The sequence below is a fragment of the Orbicella faveolata genome, unplaced genomic scaffold, assembly GCF_042242905.1.
Source record: "Orbicella faveolata isolate gen_17 unplaced genomic scaffold, um_ofav_v1 contig_1, whole genome shotgun sequence".
Lineage (NCBI taxonomy): Eukaryota > Metazoa > Cnidaria > Anthozoa > Scleractinia > Merulinidae > Orbicella > Orbicella faveolata.
Window position 1 is genome coordinate 23,939,591 of NW_028301536.1, and position 16,023 is coordinate 23,955,613.

General features: G+C 42.2%; 1 protein-coding gene across 3 annotated transcripts; it reads left to right on the top strand.

Annotated features, from left to right (window-relative positions):
• The first annotated feature begins 2,613 nt into the window (after nucleotides 1-2,613).
• On the top strand, nucleotides 2,614-11,767 carry LOC110054555 (heat shock cognate 71 kDa protein-like). Of its 3 annotated transcripts, XM_089272854.1 has the most exons (9): nucleotides 2,614-2,801; nucleotides 2,970-3,226; nucleotides 4,786-4,859; nucleotides 4,951-5,025; nucleotides 6,244-6,373; nucleotides 8,606-8,728; nucleotides 9,320-9,380; nucleotides 9,548-9,968; nucleotides 10,867-11,767. In XM_089272854.1, the coding sequence occupies exons 2-9, from the start codon at nucleotides 3,022-3,024 to the stop codon at nucleotides 11,119-11,121; spliced, it is 1,344 nt and encodes a 447-aa protein (XP_089128980.1). In that variant the 5' UTR covers nucleotides 2,614-2,801; nucleotides 2,970-3,021; the 3' UTR covers nucleotides 11,122-11,767. The 3 variants fall into 3 exon arrangements, with proteins under 3 accessions (XP_089128980.1, XP_089128908.1, XP_089128939.1); XM_089272782.1 differs by lacking the exon at nucleotides 9,320-9,380 and having other exon boundaries at nucleotides 2,615-2,801; nucleotides 8,606-9,011; XM_089272813.1 differs by lacking the exon at nucleotides 9,320-9,380 and having other exon boundaries at nucleotides 2,615-2,766; nucleotides 8,606-9,011.
• Nucleotides 11,768-16,023: the final 4,256 nt, after the last annotated feature.

Sequence of the window (16,023 nt, forward strand, 5' to 3'; positions counted from 1 at the left end):
GGTCGACTGCGGAGTCCCAGCGAAAGAACTTGTGCTGCAAAAAGGCTTCTACACTCGGACAAAATAAAAGATCTGACTGGGACAGCCGAAGCATTCGTTCTGGATTTGACGTCACAGCTTTAACTCTCCCCAGATTCTCTACTGATTTCCCAGAACCTAACTTGATAAGTGATTCCTCAATTGCTTTTTAAAAAATGACCGGGAAACTGCTACCATGCCTACTTGATTTAGTCGCGAAGTGTTTTTAAAATGGTCTTTAAACTAAATCGATGGAGAAATTGAAACAGTTTTAACTACCTTTTGCAAGGTTCAAGCTCTCCTCTTTGTACTTAAATAATTCTCGTAGTTTTAAAATAGATTTATTCGCGAAATTTTATCAGTTGGAAACGTTTTGTCACGACTCTATAATTACTATTGATACTTTGACACCTGGGAGTGGCTTCGTGCATGTAACAATGGAAAGATGCTGAATTTGTTGCCCTTGAGAAGGTCTTTTTAGCTTGGGCGCTTTGTTGCTCCATTTCAGACCATGTGATGATACTCTTGCGAATTCTCGCTTTCAAATTTTTAAATAGTCGTGTGTGTATGAACGAATAATTTTTAGATGAGCAATTCTCTAGAGAATATCACGTGGTCGGTAATGGAAAACAAACCGCCCAGGTTAAAGAGGTCTGTATCTTTAGCACGATTCTTCGATAAGTGGCGTGATCCACTAGAGTTTTTCCGCACAACAACCTCACAGATCAGCTTTACCCATTATGACACTAGACATGTAAATTCCCCGCCCGTTCGATTGTAAGGGCCTGTTACTTCATGTCAAAATCTTTAAAGAGCTGACCTAGATATGTACGCATTTGTTACTGAACGCCATGTTTCTTTATTCAAAGGTGACCTGTAGCGATGAAGAAACAACCTCGACAAAGCTATCATGTAGATAAAGAGCATTGGATCGAGTCGTTAGTCTATAATTACAACGATTTTGTAAAGATCTTTTATATCTGAGAAGCAATCATATACTTTTAAAATTTATGTGGTTTCATAAGGTATTTGCGAAACTAGCGAGCTGAATAAAATAAACAGCAAAGTCACTCCAGTTCACATCTGGACGTGCGACTCTTTCTTGAAAGCCGAACGTGCCATCTCATTTACATGCCTGAGGTCGTGAGATGCATATTTGCATTTGTAAGGTTCTTAGTGGAGAAAAGCACTACTTAGGACAAAGCGTGACGCAACACTACAACAAACAAACAGTAAAATCTGCTAAAACTCTTTGCTCAAAAGTCATCGCTCAAGTTCTAAAGTATAACTTCTAGTGTTGCGATCGGCAATAGAAGTTTTTAAGGTTTGCACATTTTATTTTTTTTGTTTCATTTTTTAAAACGTTTCGTGCAGCAAGGGCGGTGAAGGGCGTTCAAGGGTTGATCATGAATAGCGGGCGTAAAATATATTCCGCCCATTATTTGCCACGTTTCACAGGGCTCTATAGTCGTGTGCGTATGAACGAATAATTTTTAGACGAGTAGAGCGTTTTTACATGACGTCATTAAATTCTTAAATCCAAAACTAAAGAGCCCCCAAAGTTTTTATCCTCATTAGGTATAAGAGGTACTAATTTTATACCTGTTTACATCTTTCCAGCACAATAGCGTCCTTCATTTGGAAACCAGAGCAATGTGAATTACATAGTTATGGCGGTGCGTGACATAAAGCTACGATCGCATTTGTCGAAAAACTGTATTTATCTCGTGATTTTTAGCCATTTAAGAAGTTAAAGTACTTGGAAAAGTGCTTATTTAAATGTTTGTTTGTTCATTGCAGTTAATCAGTGTCCTAGATAGCCAAAGTAAGTTCCAGATGTTAACACTATTTTCCGGCCGCAGTATTGATGCACCACCAATGGCGGCTTCAAACTAGGCTCTGTAAATTTTCGCGGAACACTTCGACAAATATCTCAATCTTGGGACAACGCACACACCTTAAACTTAGAGAACTGTCTTCTTTATGTAACTTCTATAACATCACAGTTTCTTGACTTAAACCATTGAATGGTTTTTGATTTCATTTTATATTGCGTGACAGTGAAAACGCTCTGGAAGGAACAATTCTCTAGAGAATATCACGTGGTCAGTAGTGGAAAACAAAGCGCCCAGGTTAAAAAGGTCCGTATCTTTTATAACACGATTCTTCGATAAGTGGCGTGATCCACTAGAGTTTTTCCGCACCACAACCTCACAGATGCAGATTTACCCATTATGACACTAGACATGTAAATTCTCCGCCCGTTCGATTATAAGGGCCTGTTATTTCATGTCAAAATCTTTAAAGAGCTGACCTGGTTACCTGTTAAGGTTACCTGTAGCGAAGAGCAAACATCCTCGACAAAGCTATCATGCAGATAAAGAGCGTTGGATCGAGTCGTTAGTCTATAATTACAACGATTTTGTAAAGATCTTCTATATCTGAGAAGCAACCATATGCTTTTAAAATTTATGTGGTTTTATAAGGTATTTACGAAACTAGCGAGCTGAATAAAATAAACAGCAAAGTCACTCAGTTCAAAACTTGACGTGCGTGAGACGTGCCATCTCATTTACATGCCTAAGGTCGTGAAATAAATATTTGCATTTGTAAGGTTCTTAGTGCAGGAAAGCACTACCTAGGACAAAGCGTGACGCAGTACAACAACAAACAAACAGTAAAATTTGCTAAAACTCTTTGCTCAAAGGTCATCATCGTTCAAGTTCTAAAGTATAACTTCCAGTGTTGGTCAGTGTTGCGATCGGCAATAGAAATTTTTTAAGGTTTGTACATTTTATTTTTTTGTTGTTGTTTCATTTCTTGAAACGTTTCGTGCAGCAAGTGCGGTGAAGGGCGTTCAAGGGTTGATCATGAATAGCGGGTTAAGACGGGCGTAAAATATATGCCGCCCATTATTTGCCACGTTTCACAGGGCTCTATTTAATCTGCAGAATCTCGTTGTGTGAAAGACAGGTTTGGTGAGTGGAGCTAAGTTTAAAAACCATGTCTAAGGCTACAGCAATCGGAATTGATTTTGGAACTTGTTACACGCGTGTCGCTATTTACCGGAATGAGAAGCCAGAGATAATCAAGAACGACAAAGGCAATGAGTCTACACCGAGCGTTGTCGCTTTTACCGACACAGGTGTTTTAGTAGGCGAGTCAGCAGTGGAACAAATGTTTGAAAACGCAAGCAACACAGTGTTTGGTAGGTGTGCATCAATATCATACATTTTACTTAATCTTTTGTATTTATGATGGTGCGAAACGGTAAAACCCTGTAGAGCTTATAACAATGGATAGTGGTTTATTGTTAGCGCGCTTCCTGATCGACTTCTATCGATGCAAGTTCACTCGAGAAGAGTTCCTCGAGGCTTAACTCGGACTAGCTTTAGTTCCATAGACACTCGACCGTGAAACCATGAACCAACGGATCGTATTTTTGATAGCTGCCATGCTTGTTTTTAATATGTATGCAAATCGGGTACATGATTTCTGACTGTGAGGGAAAAATAGTTAAAATTATTTTAAATCAACAAACCGACTGGAGTTCTGGGTTTTTTTTTTTCGGAAAAATCTTACGTAGCCTTATTATGCTTTGAGTACTGGCTAAGTATTCTAAATCTATTATATAAACACCAGTGAAATACCAGGATTTTTCCTTTTACTAAAAACTCATATCTTTATCGCGCGCAGTGAAGATACTATTTTTATCTTTCAGACTGTGAAGATATCATCCCTTTTCGATAACATTTTTCTTTTGCCCCTTTTACTACACTTAAATTTCTTGATGTATGATCGAAACATCTTCGGATCTTCTTCGGTCGTCTTCGGCAATCTTCTGCAATCTTCGATATTCTTTGGAAAATATTCGGAAATGTTCGAAAGCGTTCGTCTGGCCTTCGGAACAATTTTGAAAAATCTTCGGAAATCTTCGGAAAATCGTCAAGAACGACGTCATTGGTATGTTTATATAATAAACAGAATATTACATGCCCACTCTGTGAATATGAATTTTATCTTCTCGTGTTCAACTCAATATCATACTCGTTTGTTGCGTTCACTCGTGAGATATCGAGTTGAACGCGAGAGGATAAAATAATTCGTATCCACGCGCGGGCATGTAATATCCTCTATTTAATGCAATTCCTTAATATTTCTAAAAAGCCAAACGGCTTGTCATGTTAGCAATTCAAGATACCGATGATCTAACCATAACATTGAAATAAATGATCTTTAATGGGGCTTACGCTAGACTGAGGAAACCGACCGATTTTCCCGGAACTACCATTTTTCCTATGTTTTTCCACCCCCATCCCCTCCCCCACCTCCCCCCCCCCAGCCCTTCCTAGGTTCCAGGTCTTTAAAAAGACATTTCATGTGCCCGAAAGCAATGTTAATTTGATAAATAGACGGTATCAGACTTGGCCGCGATGCGAAATTTTACGAGTGAAATATTTTTCAACTCGAGAAGAGAGATTTGGTATCTCCCACTGGCCATGTAATGTTCAATTAAACACAAATAAAGTACCAAACCATTTCTCTTTCGTTGCGAAAGGCGCGATTTATTAAGTTACCATAGCAGTGCTGATCTTTTCACATGAGAAGATAACATGTTGTTTTCACTTGTGAAGGTATGTTTTCGCGCGAAAGCACGCCTAATATTCTTGGTGCTATATAATAAATATAATAAGTGTTTCTCTCGATCCAAACGTCCCGAACTTATTATTCTTCGATCTCACCATTTACATGTGTCGTTTACATTAGACATCAAGCGCCTTATTGGTCGTCGTTTCGACGAAGCTTGCGTGGATTCTGACGTGGAGAAGTGGCCTTTTCAGGTAATAAATGGATGGGAATTATTTTGTCAGCTGCTAGACCATTAGCAATCTGTTTGTGGTAATATTTTCATTAATTTTGTTCACGATGAAGGTTGTAGATGATTTGGGAAGACCAAAGTTTCAAGTGCAATTTAAAGGAGAGACGAAATCTTTCTTTCCTGAAGAGGTAAGGTTTCTGCAGTCAATAAGCCAGTTCGTCAGTCAGTTAGCCAGCCAACCAACCAACCAACCCGTTTATATGGTCTTGGGTACCCGAGACAAGCCTTCCTCCAACCCGGCCGAGCTAACTTTTCATTTATTTTCTTGCAAAATTAACCAACCGTTTACATGAGAAACTTGAACCCGTCTCAAGGGGCAAGACAACTCGGGTAGGCGTGTTGTCTCGCCTCGGCAAGTATGGTAACCCTCAGTGCTGGCAACTTTTCTTCATATAAACACTTCAGTGGCTCGCCTAACCGGGAAAACTCTCGGCGTGGGGAGTGCAAAGTAATGCCTAGATGTAGGATTTAAACCAGAGTTTTGTATCAAAGAATAAAAAAATTAGCTTGGCAAAACCCATCGTAAGCAAATGACCGAGAGAAACTCAAAGAAAGAGGGATATCTGTATATTTGTTTATTCAATAAGGGCTATGAATAATGACGCAGGGCCAACTTTAACTCGGCCTTCAGGAACAACATTTTCACATATAAATGCTCAGTTGTCTCAGGGGAAGGGTTGTTTCGGGTACCCGAGGCCATATAAATCAACTTCGTTCCCAGGGCTTTTCCGAAAAGCCCTGGGAACGAGGCTGCATATAAATGGAGTCGTTGACGCAGGGTGCTATTACGGAAAAGTTCTGAAAACGTACTTTACATTCTTTAGTCACAGCTCATATTTTTATCATTTATAGTGTCGAACGTCATTCGCACAAGCTTTGGTTTTGCATTACTTTGCTTTGTGATTGGTTGAAAAGTCTTGCGCCATTTTCTCATCCAGTCCGAAGTAAATTAAACCAGAACCAATGGCGTCTCGCTCGCACACTTTTCCGAGCGCGTTGTGCCAGCTGCACTATATTTGGTTTAGAGTCTTAGTTGCTTCAGAGGACTGTGTTTGTCCTTTGTTACTAGTAATTACTTTGGGTAATCACTTCAGTTTTTATTATTTTCGTTTTGATGTTTCGGCACGCAATTGAAAAGTGGTTTATTCAGTTACATGTTGTTTTTCAGTGACTGGAAAGGATGGAATCGAACCAAGCCTCAAATTTGAACAAACACAATCCCTCATTTTATTTGTTTTCAGTAATATCGTGCAAATGAACAGCTGAGGGAATTGAGGTAGCGGGAATAATTTGATCAGTTGCATATAAACTTTGTTTACTGGATGTGGTGCACCTGACTTTTATAGGTTGCGGCCATGATTTTTAAGAAGATGAAGAAGATAGCGGAATCGCACCTTGGTACAGAGGTTACTGATGCTGTCATCTCTGTCCCTGCTTATTACAAAGACACACAACGTGAAGCCACGCGAAATGCAGGTGCGGATGTTGTGTTTCAGTCATGGTTTTATCCGCCCAAAACCATAAAAAATGCGATTTAAGGTGGCTCAAAACACTTAATTAAAAGTGTTTTAGCAGGTCATACTATTGCTATGGTAACCTATTGTGTCACGAAAATGGTGACAACGTATTCACCAATGATTGGGCAGTGTTTTGATACCACGCTTGTAGCATCAGTTGATAAAAAGTGGTTATCTCTAATGACCCTTCAAAATCTAAGCCTTTCAAAGTGCTGGAAACAGTTGAGATAAAACAGAATCAAAATCAAGGTCGTGTACTTTGGTGCCGTAATCCAGGATGGGTATACACGACAAGGAGTAGGCTAGGTTAAGTCTGCTCACGAGCCAAGTGGCCCATCAGGCCGGCTCTTATCCCGGTTTCAGTAGCATGAAGCGAATTACTGAACTCAGCGGACTCAATCTGTACGTTTAGTTGTTGGAATACAGACTTTATTCGATTGACCACCAGGAATCAGATTTCGGCTTCGTGTGGTTAGAGAACCGTCTGTCTGGTGTGCATGTAAGTTATCTTACTTAGCCGTTTATACTCAAGATATAGGTCTAGATTTAGCTGGTGCTGTGTGAAGAATTTTAAGAAGTTCTGCTGACTGTAAAAAACAGTCATCAGTTACCAAGTTCTCCAAATATCAACTTCTCTTGTTTTAAATCCTTTTTAAATGCTGTGGAAATCTCGCTAGTGAAATATAAAAAAAGTCACTTCACAGTAGTTGGGGGATATGTTATTTAACACTGCTGTAGCCTCTTCCAGGCGTTCATTTCGTTGGGGCGCAGAGCGAAAAACGGCGCGCGAAAATATAAAAAAAATAATAAAGCGCGGCGAGAGGAAGCCAATGAACGCCTGTGGGCAAACCTAACAAAAGGTCGTTCCGGTATACCTGGATCTGGTGTACCCTCTGATTGGTCAATTTTGACAGGTTTTTATATCACTCGAGCGTTACTGACGTAGATGAGAAATGCGATATGGCGGTGGTCAGAGACCTTTCAACAAGTCACGCGGCGTTTCTTCTCTCGTGGCCACATTGAAAGACCATGTGGACAAATGAAAAAATTGGAGCTGCATCAACGGCAATAGCTATTGAGAAGACATGGATGAAGAAGCCGCAAAGAACGGAAAGTGCGAGATTATCTGTAAAATGTGGTTGACGGGCCTACACAAATCCTACGGTTAGTGACATTTGTACATTTTCGACTCTCTTTTCGACCTTTTCGGTCTCTTGACATTTCGCTTCGCCGAGTTTGTGCTTATACTTCGTTTAGGCTCATTTCCATTGCAAGTTATGTTTTTATACACGGCTCGTGTTGACACACCCCACAAGTGGTTGCTTATCACATGATAAATGTTTTATATTCGGTTGAGCGGGGCAGCGAATTAGAATATAATTGGCTTTCGAGGGACATGTTGCTAAGGTGCGTTCTATATTGTTGACAAATGAAAACCACAAGCTGGCGGTCATGTTACGGGCCCCCTGTAGGCGGTCTATAAGTGGGCGGAAGGACCTTTTGTTATTAAAGTTTGCCCACAGGCGTTTTTCGCTTTCCCTCGCCGCGCTTTTTTTATTTTTTCGCGCGCCGTTTTTCGCGCTGCGCCCCAACTAACTGAATGCTGTGCTAATTTGCGACACTAGCACTATCAATCGAGGAACAAATCTTATAAATATAACAGAAAATGTGTTAAAAATCCAACTGGCGGGATTTTGGCCAGATACCAAATCAATTTAGTTGCAGGGAAGAAGATTTGAACCCGTTGACCCCGGATTACAGAGGCAAAATTCGTGGAAAAGTTTGCAGAAAATCCTGGAATTGCAAAATTCCGAAATGCTAACCATTTAACCAAAAATTCTGGAAATTTCAGCCGAAAAATCAAATGTGACGGAAGTTCTCGATAACAATTTTTCCAGAATCTCGATATACCTCGCGAGGTTGTTCTCCCATAAAATACTGATCAGTTCGCAACTAGAAATTTCCTGAGTTCAGTTTGCTCGAGTGGAAGAAGCCCAACGTGTTTTACTTCCGTTGCCGTAGCCATGAGAAATCATGTACTGATTTACAGCAATTTCAGTATTCTAATGCTTACTTCATTCGGCGCGACTGAAATGCGGAGTATAATGAGGCCTTAAAGAAAAACGTGTATTTTTTTAGTTACTTCTCACCGCATTGCATAAATCTTGCTGTACTCGTGTTATTTTTTCAGGTATTATTGCCGGCCTCAATGTTTTGAATATCATGAATGAACCAACTGCTGCTGCCGTCACCTTTGGACTCGCAACAAAATTCGATCAGCAAAGAAACATTCTTGTCTTTGATCTCGGAGGAGGTACTTTTGATGTTTCTATTCTCACGATAGAAGATGGAATCTTTGAAGTCAAGTCCATAAGTGGGGATACCCATTTAGGTGGAAGGGACTTCGATTTACGAGTCGCAGATCACTTTAAAAAGGAAATTCTCAACAAGAGCCACGGAAAAGATATCACCACCAAAGAAGCTTTTCATCGATTGAGTATTGTCTCTGAACAAGCAAAGCACACCTTATCCTCTGCCGAATCAGCTGATGTTGCTGCTAAACATTTCAACTTGGAGACCTCCATCACACGCCCTAAGTTTGTTTGTTTACTTGTGGTTAAAATGAAGTATTTAGCTTTATCATATCAAGCAATTTACGCGTATACAATATTAAACACTGAATGACTGGTCTTGAGGGCAACAGTTAAATTTGTTTCTCGAGAATCTCGATGTTTTGCGAGACGGAGACGAGGGAAACAAAACTAACTGGTCTCCCTGAGATAAAACATATACTGTAGTTGTCATAAGGCCATGTGCGACCAATGAGGTTTTAATTAACCGGGAAAGGTTTCGTTCTTGATCGATTCTTTGAATTCTGCTAAAGAACTTCTCTTGATTCTATCAGGTAAGAGGGGGATACATGGAAGATGCAAACCTCTGGTTTACAAGCATGTTATATTTGTAGGGTAATAATTGATGTATACTTTTTTCCTTTCGAAAAAGGCGAAAATAGTCGAAACCTTTGTCATAAATTCCTTATATGTGGCCTGTTCACTTTGTGACAATTGCTTGGTACTGGACAAAGCCTCAATGAGCCTCGCTCCAACACTAATGAACGTTATTTATTTGACAGGTTTGAATACCTAAATAAAGACTTATTTATGAGCACGCTAAAGATAGTGGAGAAAGCTCTGGAAGATAGCCCGTTCCAAAAGGGTGAAATTCATGAAATTCTGGTGACTGGTGGGTCTATGCACATTTCAAACGTTCAGTACCTACTGGAAGATTTTTTCGATGTAAAAACACTGAACAAAAGCCTCCATCCACAAGAAGCTGTGGTGTATGGAGCCGCTGTTAATGCTGCCATATTAGCAAACGAAGGAAGTGCTGCAATCCAAGACCTAATTCTGTTGGATATCACACCGGTGTCCCTGGGAATTGAGACGGCTGGAGGGGTGATGACGACATTAATCAAGCGAAATTCAGCTGTGCCAACAAAACAAGCGCAAAAGTTTACCACTTACGCCGACAACCAAAATGTTATTAAAATCCAGGTATTTAATCGCTTAATGTATATCAGATGTTGTTTTCTGAAGTTATACCATTGGGTTTGAAAGCTGTTTTTAAGAGGGAAGTGTATTTAAGGAATGAAGCCCCCGATTCCTTGTCTTTATGCTAAAATAGAAAATGACACAAATGAGAGATGGGAGGCACAAATCAAATTCAGGCCTGTGATCTTGTTTGCTCTCAGCCACTCGTTGAAGCGAAATGACATGATATGCTGTTGTTCGAATTATGTATAAAAACAAATTTTATTCCTTTTAAGTCCATATTGCAAATATTCTTTATTTGCTTGATTGAACCTTCTTGACAATCGCATGGTGGAAATTGAAAAAAAAAAAGGATACATTCTTTTCCCCACCGCACTCTAGCCGGCGTCTGATAACTGGCGTGAAATTTCACTCCCGGGGTTGGGTGAGAAACCGCGGAGGGTTGAGACCTGGGACTAATCAGGCAGTGACGTCAAAACAACAAAGTAGGTCTACGCATTTTTCGTAAGTCTCTTTCCTGATATTAACTGACTTCTGCTGGAAAAAATTTCAATGTTGTGTTTCCTGGTACCGATGTTACATATATGAGCAGTAGTGACTCTTTTTACGATAACTGCAGAAATTCGCGCGCGCTCATTGGCTAATTTTCATGGTCAATAAGCGGACAGACAGATGAATTTATAATTTAAGCGATGCGTCAACGAGCGAGAGCGGACAATTTGTTATCGTAAAAAACAAATTGACGTAAATTCATGATCAGTAACAGGACAGACGCATGAAAAACTGACGTCAATTTGTTAAATTGAATGCGCCTGTGTGTCCACTCGAGGAAAGTAAAGAGATGCTTTGTCTTGTTCTTTAATCTCGATTAATAAAAACCTGTTTGAATTCTTGTGTTAAGGTCTTCGAAGGCGAGAGGCCTATGACTAAAGCCAACAATCTTCTTGGCGGCTTTGATCTCGTGGACATTGCACCGGCTCCACGCGGCGTGCCTCAGATCGACGTAGCATTTGAAGTAGACAAAGATGGCATTCTCAGTGTGTCAGCGGTCGATACTGCCACGATGGCGGGGATCCAGGTGATGACGGACAAGGGAGGATTGTCCAAAGAGGATATGGATCGATTGGTCGAGGAAATGGCACAATGCAGACTATAGTTATGGAAAGTACTTAATCAAGGTGTAATCTATCAAGATACCTAGCAACGGATTTGTTTTAAATCTTTGCAGATAGTTGTATTATAACCTGCTGACCACAATGCAACAATAAAAAGTGGGGTTTATTGAGCCTTTTTTGAGCTACAAGCACCTAAAGATGAAATTAAGGGCGTTTTCAACAGGTTACCTCGTTGTTATGGTAAGCTGTTGTTTAACAATGCTTGTGTACTTGTGTGACACGATCAGATATTGTAACATGACTTTATTAAGTGAGGTAGTACTGATCCATGAAAGTATAACTGCTGGAAGTGTGGGAACTTTTGGCAGCCACAGTACATTACATTGAGGTATTTTCCGTTTATATCCCGATACCAGGAGACACACCGAGATTGGTGTTGTTTGCGTGGCGCGCTAGTTTTGAAGTATATTATCAGGTTTCATCGCAAAATGTCCCAAAGGTAAACTACCATTGATTTGAGTAAATGTTGTTGTAAAGCGATCATTCGAGAGCTGTATTGACATAGTATAAACAATGTCACTGCTGGTTAACAGCGGTCATGCAAATATATCCAGTAGTCAACGACATTAAGATGAGACTGTCTTAGTTTACATGTCAACGATATATTAAAATAATGTGCACCCAAAAGCCTGGTTTCATTTTGTTATTATAATATAGATAGGACCCTGCGCACGCTCTGATTGGTCAAAAAGCCGTATTTTTAAAACATAGAAAAAGGCGTATTTTATTCTTTTTCGCCACATTACCTTTATATCATAAAGTAAATGAAGAGGCCTAAGCCATGTGTTACACTGTAATAAAATGCTCCAGACATTTGAGAACACTCGAGAGATATAGAAAACACTCCCCTGCAGCTCGTGTTTTCTACATTTCCCTCGTGTTCTCAAATGCCCGTCGTCTTTTATCGCAGTGTAATTCACAGCTTAGACTTCTATATTTACTAAATGAAAGTAACCTCTAGGTTCGGATGTACAAAGGCTTTGGAACATCTAGGCCAAGTCAACCATTCAATATTTTAAGTATTAATACAAAAGGCGGAGCGTACACGGGGATAAAAGTCCCATCCCACCCTCAGGACGACAACACAAGTATTCAAGTTCTTGCATTGAGAAATAAATATATAGGGTTATTATAGTCCACCGAACACCTTGCGTTTCTTATTTATATAGTACTGACAAATGGCTTAATGTTATGGGTGTACTGTTGATCTTTAACTTTTTGTCCAGCTGGTAGCTTATATTTAAACAAAGTGTCCTGTAAATAATTAACGTTACCGCCCTCCATATCTGTTTTCCACTATAAGAAGATACAAGTGTTGTCAGGGCTCCTTTACCTAGTACCTGTAAATCGAACCTTGTTTATCTGTTCTCGAACTGCGCGGCTTGGCATTTTAAGTTCCTCTTGGTTTTCTAATTGATCCTAAAATTTGAGTGAAAGTACCTAATCCGTTTGAAGTTGTCTCATACATTTTAGAGTTCATAGTTGACCCACCAGCTATGGACGCTACACTTTGTCTATTGTTAGAGTCTTCTGCTTGTATTTTACCGAAGATTTTGCCACTCATACTATCGTTTCCATCTCCTGCTCCTCGGCCTTTTGCACCTCTGCCTTCTGCTCCTTTGCCCTCTACATCTGTACTTGCGCCTACTTCCCCTACTCCTTTGTTACCTACTTTTCCACCAACTGTAATCTCACCAGTGGCTCCCCTACTATCTGCTCCTCCACTTCCAGCTGCTCTCCATCCTTCTCCTTGCCCGTCAGAGGCTTCTCCACCCCCTGCTGTTCCCCAGCTACCACCACCACCTCCTGCTTTTCCCCAACTATCACCATCACCTCCAGCTCCTGCTGTCCCCCAACTACCACCACCTCCTCCACCTCCTGCTGCTCCCCAACTACCACCACCTCCCTCACCAGCTCCTCCCCCGCCAGCACCTCCCCCACCAGCTGCACCACCACTAACTGCTCCTCCAACAGCTGCTCCCCCACCAGCTCCTGCCCCGCCAGCACCTCCTCCACCAGCTGCTCCCCCACCAGCTACTCCCCCACCAGTTGCTCCTCCGCCGACAGTTCCTCCACCAACTGCGCCCTCGCCAGTTGCACCCCCACCACCGGCACCACCAACAACTGCCTCTGTACCAGCTACAGCCCCACCCGCTGTTCCCCCACCAACAGCACCCCCACCAGCTGCACCACCACCAACTGCTCCCCCACCAGCTGCGCCGCCACCAGCTGCTCCCCCAACAGCCCCTCCTCCACCCTCTCCTTCCCCACCAGCTGTTCCCCCACCAGTCTCTCTCCCACCTTTTCCACCCCCACCGGCTGCTCCCCCACCAGCTGCAACCCCACCGGCTGCTTCTCCACCAGCTGCACCCCCACCAGCTGTCCCTGCACCAGCCTCTCTCCCGCCCTCGCCTTCTCCGCCAGCTGCTACTCCACCAGCTACACCCCCAGTAGCTGCTGCCTCACCAGCTGCTCTTCCACCTCCAGCTGTTCCCCCACCAGCTGCGCCTCCACCTCCAGCTGTTCCACCACCAGTTACACCCTCACCTCCAGCTGCACCCTCACCAGCTGCACCCCCACCTCCAACTGCTCCACCACCCTCTCCTTCCCCACCAGCTGTTCCCCCACCAGTCTCTCTCCCATCTTTTCCACCCCCACCGGCTGCTCCCCCACCGGCTGCTCCCCCACCGGCTGCTTCTCCACCAGCTGCACCCGCACCTGCTGTCCCTGCACCAGCCTCTCTCCCGCCCTCGCCTTCTCCGCCAGCTGCTACTCCACCAGCTACACCCCCAGTAGCTGCTGCCTCACCAGCTGCTCTTCCACCTCCAGCTGTTCCCCCACCAGCTGCGCCTCCACCTCCAGCTGTTCCACCACCAGCTACACCCTCACCTCCAGCTGCGCCCTCACCAGCTGCACCCCCACCTCCAACTGCTCCACCACCAGCTGCTCCACCACCAGCAACTTCACCACCAGCTGCTCCCCCACCAGCTGCACCCCTACCTCCAGCTGCTTCCCCACCAACTGCTCCCCCACCGGCTGGACCCCCACCGGCTGGACCCCCACCAGCTTTTTGGCCGTCCGTTTTCCCGCCAGCTTCTTTACCTTCCTCACCAGCGGCGGGAGGAAGACCAAGCTTGTCGGTTAACCAAGATGGTAGCCAGAGCTTTGGGCTTTCTCCAGGTGGTAGTGGAGCTGGAACAGGCTTAGCTACGATCAGTGTTGGCATCGTCCAGACGTCTTCCAGTTTTTTGCCATCGGAATTGCAGCAACAAGGACAACATGGTGGCATCATGCATGATTGCGGTTGGCACGGCAAGCAATCAGAACATGGACAACCGCATGCTGAGGGATTAAAACAAGCCCCTCCTCCTCCACAAGGCATGAAGCATATGGATCCATCATTTTCAGGAGAATCGCCAGACTGAACTTCGTTCATCTTTGCCTTGTGATTTCCATTATCTTTATGCTTTTTCGCGTATTTTCTCGAATTTTCATGATTATTATTATCATTAACATTATCCGAGTCAGTCCTTAAACTGTCCTCGAAGTCTCCGTCGTTGTCTTTTTCATTCAACGTCCTCAATGCGTTTTCCAAAATCATATATAGCTTCTTAAAATCCTCCCGTGAAATCTCATGAACTGGACCATCGGGTTTCTCCTCCTCCATTCTTTTGGTAACAGAAAAGCCATGGCCGTGTCTTTGAATCAACAGCACTGAATTTTCCATATGTCTTGAGTTACGAAACGTTTTAACAACTAGGCCATTGAAATCCTGAATTTGTTGTAAAAGTCTGTAAAAGGTAAAGTAATCATCTTGAATCGATTTGCCATTGTATCCTCCAGCCACTGCGAAGTAAAATAAAGTTAATAGTACGAAAGGCTTGGATGCGTTATACATTTCGGTCCATTGCCATTCTTCTTTGCGTTAAACTGCGACCACATCTTTTAGTTGTCAATAAGTAACGCTTTCTTGGAGTACCATATTCTCTTCTTCTGTCGAGGGTCTTTTTTGTCTTCATTAAGTGCGTCAGTTCTATAAAAGAAATGTCAAGAGCTAATTCACTGCCACCTTGACTTTCAGTCCTATTAAGTACACAAAATAGCAGGTCACTGTATTGTTTAAGTCCATATGGTTATCAAACATTTATCCTTATTGTTTTTAAATGTGTTCAACCGAAGAAGTTATACGTTTTCAGCTCATCCACCCAATTTAATTCTGTGAGTAAAAAAGGTAAAGAAACAAACTCACTGAAAGTCAACGTTGGTTTATTTGATTTCACATTTTATTTAAATTAGCAATGATTTACAGCATCTGCATTGATTAGTTACCTTTGTGAATTATACTAGGACCGCCTTCATTTACATTCTTATAGCCAAATTTGACATTGGTTACGATAATTTCGACACAAAGGATTCAATCTGCTATACGTGTTGTACTTTGATTAATGTCAAGTGTCTGTGTCATACTCTGTAGGTAATAATTTCCCGATATCCTGGTAACTACAATTAAAAGTAGCTTTGACTAAGCAAACCTAATATCAAACCCAGTTATGTCCACGCGGATCAGCAACTTCTCGCAAAAAATTCACTTTAGAGTGATTAGCTGATTCTTTATTAAAAGCTATCTCCTTTTCCTACCAAGATGAATGCCATAATGTGGACAGCCACATTTTGTTTTCGATTTTAGCGGCCTCATCTTAAATTTCGGAGGAGTGTATTTGACTTTGCACATTATTATTGGGCGCATAAGACAACATCCACCGCAACCACAAGGGCAACAGCAGAGAGATGGCTTCGTCTTTGAAGACTTGTCCCTTAATTTTGAGACACCTCCTACTGGAGCGCTTTTGCTGAATTCCTTGAGACCATTCAAAGCCCTCTCT

Coding starts and splice junctions, on each gene's coding strand:
- LOC110054555 (XM_089272782.1), top strand. CDS start 3,022: ATGTCTAAGGCTACAGCAATCGGAATTGATTTTGGAACTTGTTACACG. Junction 3,227..4,785: donor CGCAAGCAACACAGTGTTTG/GTAGGTGTGCAT, acceptor CGTTTACATTAG/ACATCAAGCGCCTTATTGGT. Junction 6,374..8,605: donor TGAAGCCACGCGAAATGCAG/GTGCGGATGTTG, acceptor TTATTTTTTCAG/GTATTATTGCCGGCCTCAAT.